Raw genomic sequence first — 13,408 nt, forward strand, 5'->3', positions numbered from 1 at the left:
TATTTTATGAAATTCATATATAATTTCAAACAGAAAGTGTTAGATATATCTATCGATAAAAAAATCTTCAAAACACTGGACACATAATTTTGAAGTCTTTGACATTATTATTATTATCATAACTAATAATAATAATAACAGAAAAATAACTGTAAAGACATTAATCCTAAATAACAACAAAATCAAAAACGGATTTATTAATGACTTAATAAATAAATAAATAAATAACTAAAAATAAATAAATAATAATTTAAACCAATTGGTGACAAACAAAAAAACTATTAAATAAAATGCCGGCACTAGTGTTGCTAATATTGTCGACGTGTTTGACGGCTACTACCGTCACGACTGGCCAGAGGTCGTCACCGTTTGACCGGCCATTTGACACATCGCTCAATCATCGGACAAATAATGTCATACGTATTGGTAAGTAATGTATTTGTATATATAATTGACTTAATTTTTAACAATTGTTACATAATTTTATTTATTTTTTTGGTAATTATACGAATAATATTAAGTTTGAACAACAAAATTATTATTATTATTATTATTCATTGCAATAGTAAATAAATTTTTTTTTTGGAAAATAATGTTGTTTAGTAACTTTTAGTTAGTTTTATTTGTGTGGAAATATATGTAATAAAATCAATATATAATTGTTATACATTACGTGTGAGTGTGTGTGTGTATGTATTAGTGGGTGAGTGACTGTACTGTACTGTATGTTAGCTTTCAACACACGATCCTAACATTATTAACGGTAAAAATCTTCATTATATTATATATATATACAGTTCAGTACATAAAGGTATTGAGTTTAAGTGAGATTATAACAAATAACAAAATATAAAGTAATTTTGTAATATATTATATATATATACCGTATATGCTGTATATAACTATCTAAAGTAATTTTATTAAAGTCTATATCTTTATAACTTGTTAATGAGTTTCTATTACATGTTATTAAATTATATAAATTATATCTATATTTGTAACTATAACCATCTAATATTATAGTATATAACTAGTAGTATATAACTTATGAATAAATTACATTTTATTTGTTGATACATACGATATACTTTATTAGATAAAAATACTAAAAAAATTAATATATATATATATATATTAATATCTACTATTTGTTAATAATGAAAAATTACTATTAAATATGTATGCTGTGTCTTAAATAGTTATTTCAAAAAAATATATTTAAATATTTTTATTATTTTTTTCGGCAAAATTTTTATATTTTATTAAAATTTTTATATTATTTTTTTTGCCAGTTCATAGTTAATATATATAAGTATTATAAGTATAATTTTTTTATAGTTATGCTCAAGGCATTAACATATTTTTTTTATATATATACAGTAAAATATACGTAATATTTATTATTAATAATAATATAAGGTTGCTATAATACTGGCATAAAAATAATAATTTTAATATTACTTCAATTCAAATAGCATAATATTCATATATATATATTTTATATTAAAAAAATGTTAACTAATAAAAATATTATTGATTATTTTTGTTAATAAAATTATTATAGATATATATATTTATAATTAAATTTTATTTATAATTTTTTTATTAGTAAATAATATTTATGATTATATAAAAATTAGAGATATTTCTACTTTACAAAAAAAAATTAATTAAATTTCAATAATAATATAATTGATTTTTTTTATTAATATTTTAATTATATAAAATTTATTATTTGAAAAATACAGCAATCATTTTGAAAACTATTAAATTCCTATAAATACTATATACGGGTATTGAAGTTATATATATATATATATTAAACATTAAACATCTATTAATAATACATTTTTATCGATAAAATTTGTACAAAAATTTTTTTTACAAGTGTTTATTAAATGAATTCACAACAAAATGTATTATATAGTTAATGCAATTTATTTATCATTACAAACATTATAATGCCATTAAATACTGTATAAATAATAAATTTTATTTTTAAAAAAACATAATTTATGATTTTATATCAATATATTAAATAAATTAAATATAATCTATAAACTCTAAATTTAATGATAATGTAATAAATTATAGATTAAAATATTATTTAAAAAACCAATAAAAAATATAGAACTTAAATAATTTAATTATTTAAATATAATTATATATTTTAAAAACTTATTTTATTTAACTTTAAAAATTATAATTTAATTTATAAATTTATTAATTAATTAGCTAAATCTAATAGTATATATATATTTATAATTTATATATATATATATATATCCATTATATAATTAGCATACAAAGTACTAATTGAAAAACAACTAATTTATTAAATGTTAAAAAATTATAAAATTAACAGTTAACGAGTTGGTGGGTCATTTTGTGTTTGAATTTAATTTATTACTAATTTTTTTTGTATTGTTATTGTTGTGTTGATTGACCTAGATAAATAATCTAATTGTAGACAATATGGTATCCTACTAGTGTACAGTATATATGTCCCATACAAATATTACAGTTTGCCTCCTAAAGTACTACTACTACTACTACTACTACTACTACTAATACTACTATACGATGATAATAGTCATTACTACTACTACATTATATAGATAGCAATGTTTAAAAAGTCAGTCCAGTGTTCAAAAGCGATGATGAGATCATTGAATTAACAGTCCTATTGTAATACTCGACATCAAAAAAGACTATAAGCTATTTGTATTGTTATATACAGTATATATAGTACAGTATGTTATGCTGTTTGGAGTCATTTTCAATGAAAAATCATTAATTAATCGATAAAATTGAGGGCTCTTTTCATTACAGTGCAAATTATATTAACAATGTATAGCGCGCGCGAGTATGTGTGTGTATATATATGTTTGTATATGTATGTGTGTGTGTGTATGTATGTGTGTGTGTGTGTGTGTGTATGTGTGTGTGTAAGTATGTGTGTGTGTAAGTATGTGTGTGTGTATGTGTGTGTGTGTGTGTGTGTGTGTGTGTGTGTGTGTGTGTGTGTGTGTGTGTGTGTGTGTGTGTGTGTGTGTGTGTTTGTCAAATAAGTCACTCATCAAATTGAATTAACCATTGATAATTCAAAGTAAAATATAATGATTAATATATATTTTACAGTAATTTTTTTGAATATTTATTATAACTTTTAGTACAGGTATAATAAAGTCTATATCGTATACAATTCATTCATAAATTTTTATAAGGTTTAGTTTAAAAAATAAAATTTTATTTTCACTAATGAATAGTGACATCATAAATTAAATAAGACAATAAATTGACATAAAATTGATTTTTTTTATTTTATATTTTTTTGTTGCTGTAAATCCAATAATATTGGTAAGATATAAAATAGACAGTTATCTTTTTTTTATAAATACAGTATAATTTATATTTATACTTACAATATACAGTATTGTATATATATATGCAAATACGGATTTTTTGAAATTTAAAATTAAATTACAAAAACAAGAAACTAACAGAAATAAAAAATAAATATAACATAAAATTTTTAAAAATTACATTTGCGTTCAGCAAAATTATATGCAAATTTTTCTAGCATTAAGTTTTATGTATGTATACAGTATATACTAATATCTAACTAAAAATAATAATAACTATAATTTTATTAAAAATAATGATAATTATGTGTATGTGTGTGTGTGTGTTGTTTTATGGTGTCTATAAAATAATTTATATAATTATTGTTTATACTTTGTATTTAGATATATATAAATATATATATATTAATATAATACAATATTTTTGTATTATACAACAGTATACGGTATATATATATATATAGTTCATTATGTTTTATAGTGATATAGCAATAGTTAGCGGTTATTATTAATTGAAAAATTTACATTTCAAAGGACACACATATTTTTCATTGCAAAAATTTTTATTAAAAATTTTTAATACTTAAACCATATTATTAGCATTATATCAACAGTAAACCATAGATTTATGTATTTAGTATTATAATATATATATACTTCATACTGTATTATACTTTATATAATGCATTTTGTTTTAAAATATAAAACAATTTATTATGTTTATAGATCCATATTGTTAATTATATTAAAATAGACATATTTTTAAAAAATATTTTATATACAATATTACTTTTTATCTATTATTAAATTTATTATTAATGCTATTGTTTTTGGTTTAATATATATTTTTAAATAGAGATAAATCAAAACTAAAGCTATCAGTGATATTATACATGCAATAAATATAAAATATATATTTATTATATTTTTATTTCAGTATAAATAAATATATTAAAATTTAGTAGTTTTAAAATTTTATTTTATATTATTACTACTTAATAAATTAATTAAATAAAACAATACATATTGTAATTTAAAGAATATTATCAGTATTTATATATTATTATTGTTATTTTTATATAAAAAAAATAATATAAAAATTTAATTAGAAATACTTACAGTTAACAATCATTAATAATATAAATTTAATTATTTTAAATACAAATTATCAAATAAATTTTGACTATAATTTGGTAAATACGTGATAACAAGCTATCAATAATAATAATACAGTAATAATATTTGATTTTATGGGTGTCATTGATTAAGTGGTACTCAATTATATACATTTGCAAAAATCATTGCTTATATAATATACAGTGTCGTCATATACTGATAATATAGAAATATATATATATTATATCAATAGTAATGGGCATCAATTCGTGTGTCAATAATAATAATAATATTATTATTATTATGACACACACAGAGACATACCGTTTCTCTATTAACTATTATACAAAATAGCCACATAACTGGCCAATTCATGCGATACATAAACACTGTACACTTTTCTAACAAATATACTATACCTTATAATATGGCAATTTATATTAGCAATAATACTGTATATTATTATATAATACATGATATATATATATGACAAGCGGTATAATAGTTTGATCCTCTTTTATCTATAGACTTATGTCCATTGAATTGAATTACATTTTTTTCTYTCTCTCTCTCTCTCTTTTTCTGTTTGATGGTTAGTAGCCATTGATATTAAGTGTAAATTTTTTTCAATAATTATTATTATGACTTATTATACTGTATATACGTTGTAATACAGTATACACTAACCCAACAACAAAACTAAAGTATTTTATTTAATACTTATAGTTATACTGTACCACTATTTAACATTAATGATATTTTATTGTATAGAATGTATAACACAGAAAAATAGTTGCAATCTTTTTAAAAACTGAAGTCATTTTTTCTACATCTTTAACTTAAAGGCCTTTTACTTTACATTACATTAAGTTTTCGTTTTATTTATCTCTCTCTCTCTCTCTCTCTCTCTCTCTCTCTCTCTCTCTCTCTCTCTCTCTCTCTCTCTCTCTCTCTTTCTATCTCTTTCTTCCCAATCTTATTGTCGACATGTCTTGTGTTAAGCTTTATATATACAGTATATATATATATATAACATCTCTGCTGTTGTTATCAATGAATCGCTTACAGGAAAACAGGAATAAAATATTAATAAAGTGTTTCTCTATTTTAGCTTTCATTTGCTCTCTCTCTCTCTCTCTCTCTCTCTCTCTCATAGCTGACTCACTTTGTTTTTCATTTATAAAAAGTTACAACCAATTTGCTGCCAAAAGCCGAGCACTGGTAGTAATTTTTGTCTTAAACCACTTTATAGGGCATCCATCCCTGTATATTACAATTCATAGACAATAAAAAAATTTAATATATACTGTATATAAAGTATATATATATATATATATATATATATATATATATATATATAATTGTTACATTCAGTGACTATAACAAAAAAAAATTCGGAAATTTAAAATTAATTTTATTTATAACAAAAAAATAAATAAATAAAACTATAATTAATTTATAGTTTTTATTATTACTATTATAAAATAAATACTTTTATTTATTAACGATTGTTGTTGTTGTTGATGCAAAAAATGTTACAGTATATTAAAATGACATGAAATTAATATTACTGTATTATTATTATTATTATTATAATTAACACTGTTAATACAAAAATTGTTTGCAAAACATATATATAATGATAAATTTACTGACAGTTATTTTATGTGTAACATAATATTAATTAATTAATATATCATAGTGTATGTATACACAATGTTTATTTGTATATACAATTTTAATTAGCAATATTATTAGATAATTTTTATTAATATACAAAATATACTAAGTATTTATATAACTTGTTTTGCATTATTATACAAAACATATACATATTATATAATATTATAGTATAGTATAATTTGTATAGTAATTGTGATGTTATTTACCAACTAATATGTCACTGAATCGTTCATAATTTGTACAATAATTTTTTATGTACAACATTTTATTTTCTATACAATCTCTCTCTCTCTCTCTCTCTCYCTCTCTCTCTCTCTCTCTCTCTCTCTCATTCAGTAACACTTGTATACAATGCAAGATAACATTTTACTTATTATTTGATATAAAATTTCCGGATATATATATCTATACAATTTGGTTGTATTTATTACAGAATATTCTATATATATATATATATATATATATATATAGTATATATATATATATATAGAATTCAATATTCAAAGTATCAATATCAATATATATATATATATATATATATATATATATATATATATATATATATATTGATCATACAATTGAATGCTATCTATCTTTTTTTTTTTTTGCTTTATCTTTCTTAAACATCAAATGTTATTTTGTATGATATGTCAATTTTTATCTATAATCTTATCAGTAATACATTTTATTTTAATATTATTACATAAGTTTTATTTATCACTGTAATAGATAAAAATTTATTTTCTATTTTATTTATTAAATAGATATTTAAATAACATTCAAGTGATGATAACTATGAAAAATTATTTTAATAATTAATTAATAATATTTTTCTATAATATATTATATATATATATATATATATTATATTTAATATGTATAAGTATTTATATAACTAATATATATATTAATACAGTATTTATTATAATGATTAGCTTGCTTTCATTATTATGATTTAATATTAGTTTATTTTAGTTTTATTTGAATTCAAAATAGTCAATTATAATAATAATAATAATAATTATTATTATAATAATAATAATTATTATTATTATTATTATTACTATAGTAGTACTACTACTACTACTTTTTTCTAACATTGAACTACTGTACAATAAAAATAAATACTAGGTTTACAAATAAAATTGTTTAACACACAAATATTTAAACGTTAATATGTAAACTAATTGATTGCATTAAACTATACTAACTTACATATGCCATGTTTACTGTACATTACATATATATATATACCTATATATTTAAATACAATACTGTATATATATATATATAAATATATATTATATACCATATAAGTATTGCTAACCATTTACAATTGATACAAACAAAACAATGTATTGTTAACTGAAATTGGCCATAAAAAGCAAACATTTTTTGTTTTCCCAGTAAAATGTAAATACATTTTTATTTGCATTTAATAGTATCGTATTTACTGTATATAAATAAATATATAAAATGGACAATAATTTCAGATAAAGTTCATTGTACTATAAATTACTATATATATATAAACTAATGGTTTTAAATTAAGTTTTTATATATTTATTGTCTAATTTTTTGTAGTAAATAAATTTATATTATAAAATTAAAAAAATTAAGTTGATCTATTGATAATCTATTGTTAAAAAAAATATATTATATTGTTTATATTTTTTCTATATATATATAAAATATTTTTTAAAAATTTAAATAGCTAAAAACAAAATGAAAAATAATTAATATATTAATCAAAATAAATTATTCTTATATAATATAAAAATTCTCATAAAAATAAAGTCATTTACTTTAACATTGAATAGAAAGTGTGAGATAAAAAAATAGAGAGATTTATTCATTGAAATAAAAATTATTTTATAATAATAATAATAATAATATAATAGTTACTGTTATGTACAGTGTATGCACATAAYGACTATACACCAGTGAGTATATGTTATATACAGTATCTATTATAACTCATTTCATTACAACTATAATATAAAGTAAAATACATATAAATATGATATACTTATAAAAATAATTGTAAATGACTGAAACCATAACTTTAACATTTTATTATATTAATGTTGTATTTAAAACAATAATATTAAATATGTTCAAGTGTTATTATATATATACAATAAATATAAATGAAACCAATAAAACTACCGGTGCGCTTGTATGGCATCTGCTTATACCGTATATAACAGGAGGGATAATAGTATCTGAGCTAATATACAAAAATACTACTTAATTGTAAAGTAAACCGACTTTTGGGATATAATAGTGGGTGAGTGAGTGAGTATGTAGAGTGAAGTATAGTACAAAAAATTATATATATTTTTCTCTCTTTTTTTGTTTATTTTGTTGTTTTTGTGTTAATATAATGTATAATATTATTTAGCTCTTACTCTTAGTCCCTCTTATTTCATACAAATCTTTTTTGTTTTGTCTCTTAGTTTTTAATATTAATGGGAATTTGTGTGCATTACTAGCAACTATAGTGTGTATGTATGTATGTATGTATGTATGTATGTATGTATGTATGTATGTATGTATGTATGTATGTATGTATGTATGTATGTATGTATGTATGTGTGTGTGTGTGTGTGTGTGTGTGTGTGTATGTGTGTATGTGTGTGTGTATGTGTGTGTTTGTGTGTGTATGTGTGTATGTATGTGTGTGTGTGTGTGTGTGTGTGTGTGTGTGTGTGTGTGTGTGTGTGTGTGTGTGTGTGTGTGTGTGTATGTGTGTGTTTGTGTGTGAATTGTGTGTGTGTGTGTGTGTGTGTGTGTGTGTGTGTGTGTGTGTGTGTGTGTAAATTTATATTATGTATTTTAAATAATCAATGTCTATGTCAATAATATCTGGTAAAATTTATTATGTGTGTTATAAATCGAAAAACTGTACTTTCCCATGTTGTGTGTGTGTGTGTGTGTGTGTGTGTGTGTGTGTGTGTGTGTGTGTGTGTGTGTGTGTGTGTGTGTGTGTGTGTGTGTGTGTGTGTGTGTGTGGTGTGTGTGTGTGTGTGTGTGTGTGTGTGTGTGTGTGTGTGTGTGTGTGTGTGTGTGTGTATGTATGTGTGTGTGTGTGTGTGTGTGTGTGTGTGTGTGTGTGTGTGTGTGTGTGTGTGTGTGTGTGTGTGTGTGTGTGTGTGTGTGTGTGTGTGTGTGTGTGTGTGTGTGTGTGTGTGTGTGTGTGTGTGTGTGTGTGTGTGTGTGTGTGTGTGTAACGGATCCATTTAAAGTGATATAACAAATATTTCTTTGCATACTTAAAGACCAATAATCTATGTTATATTTTATCAAAAAATAAATTTAAAAACATTGCTAGAACTATTACAAAAATAAAATTACTTTTACAAATATTTTATGCGACAAGAAGAGATCACACTATCAGTACAGTACACTAGTAGTAGTAGTTGTTGTGGAAAGTCGTCTTATTCGGGGTAAAAGACATTTGTCATAATTAGTTTAGATGTGAGTATCGTTTCTTTTGATTACTGCCAGCAAAATACAGTAAATCATATGTTAAGAGAGAGAGAGAGAGAGAGAGAGAGAGAGAGAGAGAGAGAGAGAGAGAGAGAGAGAGAGAGAGAGAGAGAGAGAGAGAGAGAGAGAGAGAGAGAGAGAGAGAGAGAGAGAGAGAGAGAGAGAGAGATTAGAAAACAGACAGATAGTAAGCAAAGAGATAGAAAGATAGACAGACAGACAGTCAGTAACAAAGTCTAGGGAAATGGCATTTATTTGAAGACTGTTTTACTTAATACATAACAATTTCGTTTTTTTTAAGTCGTCTCTCATAATTTGCTTGAATTATTATTTAATTTTTTTTTGTTTGTTGATACACACTATACATACAGAATATTCTGTTAGTTTTTTTGTTGGTTGTATTTGATGTACGCTTTAACGTGTATTAAGACATAGATTTTGGTATTACATTAAAAATAATAAGAGTGAGAATTGGGAATAAATATTTAGTTTTTAATTAATTATTAATTAATTATAATTACTATAGTATTATAATGCAAATCTAAAATGATATTTAATAACAATTATATTTTATTTATTTATGATAGCTATCATTATATAGTATATAAATATAATAAATTATTTAAATAATAACAACTATGAAAGCATTAATCATAAAATAGTTAAATATCATATCGTCATATATATATATGTTTATATATAATATTATATAATTTATTTTATGCTTTTTAAATTGATATATAATTAATAATAATCAAATGTTTAAGTATAAATATATACTGTATATAACATTATTTTTACATTTTATTATAAAATATTAATAATAATAATTAAACAATTAAAATATTATTATAATATATATTTTTTTTAACTATACAGATAAATCATTTTTATTGATAGATTATTTCTAATTTATTATAATTACTATATTGTATTTACGAATAAACTATTTATTATTTAAATGCTTAATAAATATTTTTTTTTTTTAAAACTATGTTTTTTATTTAATTTGTTTGCAATCAATCATTTTGTCGTTTTATTAGTTTTTTTCTCAATGCGGCTGTGATTATAATGACTATTATCGATATATTGGATATAATATTTTTATCAATAATTTTGAAAATACAAACAAACAAAATATTACAAAATAATTTTTTTAGTCAATTTATTCAAATTAATTTATAACATATTTTATAATTAAATTGTTAATATGTATAACAAAAAAATTCTAATAATGAAAAAATAATTAATTAGACAATTAATTTAAGATATATTGTAATTATATATATATATAAGAAATAAAAAATAAATTAACAATTATTTTTCTAATGTTGAAATTTTAATTAGTGTATATAAAAAACATACTTGTATTTAGTGGATATTATCTTCAACAACAACAACAATACAACAACAAAACTATAAGATTTAAAGTTTTTTTGTTATCTATTAATGAATAAAAAATATTGTATCAAAATTTTTATACTAATGAATTAGTTAAAAAAAATTGTCGATATTTTTGTTGTTAATTTTTTTTCTTATATAATATTTTTTTACTAAATTAATTAACATGTATTTGATATCTAAATTCTAATATATATCTAATAGAAATAAATAATTATAAAACTTTTTTTCAATTGTGTGTATTGTTACGGATGTTTAATATTAATATTATAATAAATACTTTAAAATTAAATTGATTTTTTTAGATTGAGTCTATAGTCATATTAATATAATAATTTATTTAATATATTTGCATAGATTTATTGAAATTGATTATATATTTTTTTAATTATTTATTTTAGTTTAATGCAAATCTTATTATAGTATATATATCTATATATGTATTGATAACACTGTCAAACGTTTTCTAACATAACATAGTCAATGAACTGCAATTTTTGTCATTTTTAAAATATAAATATATAATATAGCGTTAAATTCATATTTATATTAGTATTTAAAGTCAATTAGTATAATTTGAAAGCTTAAATATTTATGTTTTTTATTTTATGTTATATTTTTTAAAAAAATAGTTATTTGAAAAGAAAATGTATAAATCTCTGGAGATAACAGTCCTTTTTTAATACATGGATATACAAAAAGCAAATATAATGTTAAATAGTAGTATATTTTGTGTATGTGTGTGTTTGTGTGTGTGTTTGTGTGTCTTTATGTGAGTTTGAGTGTGTGTGTGTGTGTGTGTGTGTGTGTGTGTGTGTGTGTGTGTGTGTGTGTGTGTTTGTGTGTGTTTGAGTGTTTATATGTGTTTAGTAACTAATAAATATAAAGATATCTAACAAAAATTATTTTCTTATTTTTAAGAAAAAAAATTGACTGTAAATTTAATAAAACATATGTACTATAAAATAAATAAAAACAACAACAAAATAACAAATAATAAGATAAATAAAATACAAATAAAAATTGTAAACTATTTTTTTGATATGGYTAAAAATAAATATTTTTTCCATTCATTGATTTAACAAATATTTACAAAATAAAATATAAAATATTATTAGTTAAAATTACTTATATAAATTTGATGAGATTTTTTTATTAGTAAAAAATTATAAGCTGATATTAAAGTTAATATAATATAAAATAATTATTGCAATTTTTATTTTTACCTTTACTTTTGTGTGTTCAATGAAAAAATTAGTAATATTATTTTAATTAGTAATGTTATAATATTTGTATACAAATGTAATGTATAACTGTAGATATATATATAYWKWTATATATTATATATTATAATCATACAAATCAAATCAGTATTTTGAGTGCATATTAAAAGTCATACAAAACACGATATTATTTAAGTAAACGTGAAATAATAATTAGTTTACTATAAATATTTAGACAATAACTCAATACTAGTATATTATATATTAAATTATATATAGTTTAGACAAATACAGTATAGATTGTATAATATCAGAACAATGTTACAATAAATAAAATTTATATAAAAAAATATTTGATATCATTTATTTAATATTGTTTAGTATTTCAACAATAATTGCCAATTGAAATTGATTATTTATTTTTTCCCATTTTTACTATGATTAAATTATATTATAGTAAGTATATTATTAAATTTTCTTATATTTAATTTATTAAATTTTTTTTTGATAAAATATATATCTATATATAGAAATATAGTCATTTCATGTATAAAAAAAATATTATTAGAAAATTCAATATTTCTAATCTAATTTTATTATATATTAATATGGTTTATACATATATATTATATTTTATATATAATATAATTAAATTTAATGCTAACAATCAAAACAACTAATTTTTGATGTATATGCTATATCGTGTACCCAAAAAATAATACGACTATTTTTGTAATAATATTACAAGTAATAAAACTAATATAAAAATAATATTGTTTACATAGACATAAAATTTAAATTTAATTAAATTTTGCATTAAATTTTGTTGTTGTTGACATCTATTTAGATATATATATATATCAATAACAATTATTAACATATTTTTGTATATATATATATATATATATAAAAATTGTTTATTAATATTATTATTTTAAATAAATTAAATAATTTTTTATTAGAAAAATAACCTTATTTTTACATATTATTTTAAATAATATTTACAGTATAGAAGTAGTAGTAGTAGTAGTAAACTAGAAAACAATACAAATTTATTATTATTTTGTTATTTTTGTTTCCAACTATTTTTTTGAGCTCAAGTATGTCATGAATCACACATACATTTTA

General features: G+C 20.0%; 1 protein-coding gene across 1 annotated transcript in view; it reads left to right on the plus strand.

The window, feature by feature from the left end:
* The first annotated feature begins 290 nt into the window (after positions 1-290).
* The window catches only part of LOC128961094 (glutamate receptor ionotropic, kainate 2-like), a 77,284-nt gene continuing 64,166 nt past the window's right edge, over positions 291-13,408 (plus strand). Inside the window, exon 1 of the mRNA XM_054307301.1 lies at positions 291-426. Within this exon, the coding sequence (XP_054163276.1) occupies positions 291-426 (136 nt within the window). The remainder of the gene's footprint in view (positions 427-13,408) is intronic.

The sequence above is a fragment of the Oppia nitens genome, unplaced genomic scaffold (genome assembly GCF_028296485.1).
Source record: "Oppia nitens isolate AA-2021 unplaced genomic scaffold, nextdenovo-longstitch-racon4-pilon3 scaffold5_pilon_pilon_pilon, whole genome shotgun sequence".
NCBI classification, from domain to species: domain Eukaryota; kingdom Metazoa; phylum Arthropoda; class Arachnida; order Sarcoptiformes; family Oppiidae; genus Oppia; species Oppia nitens.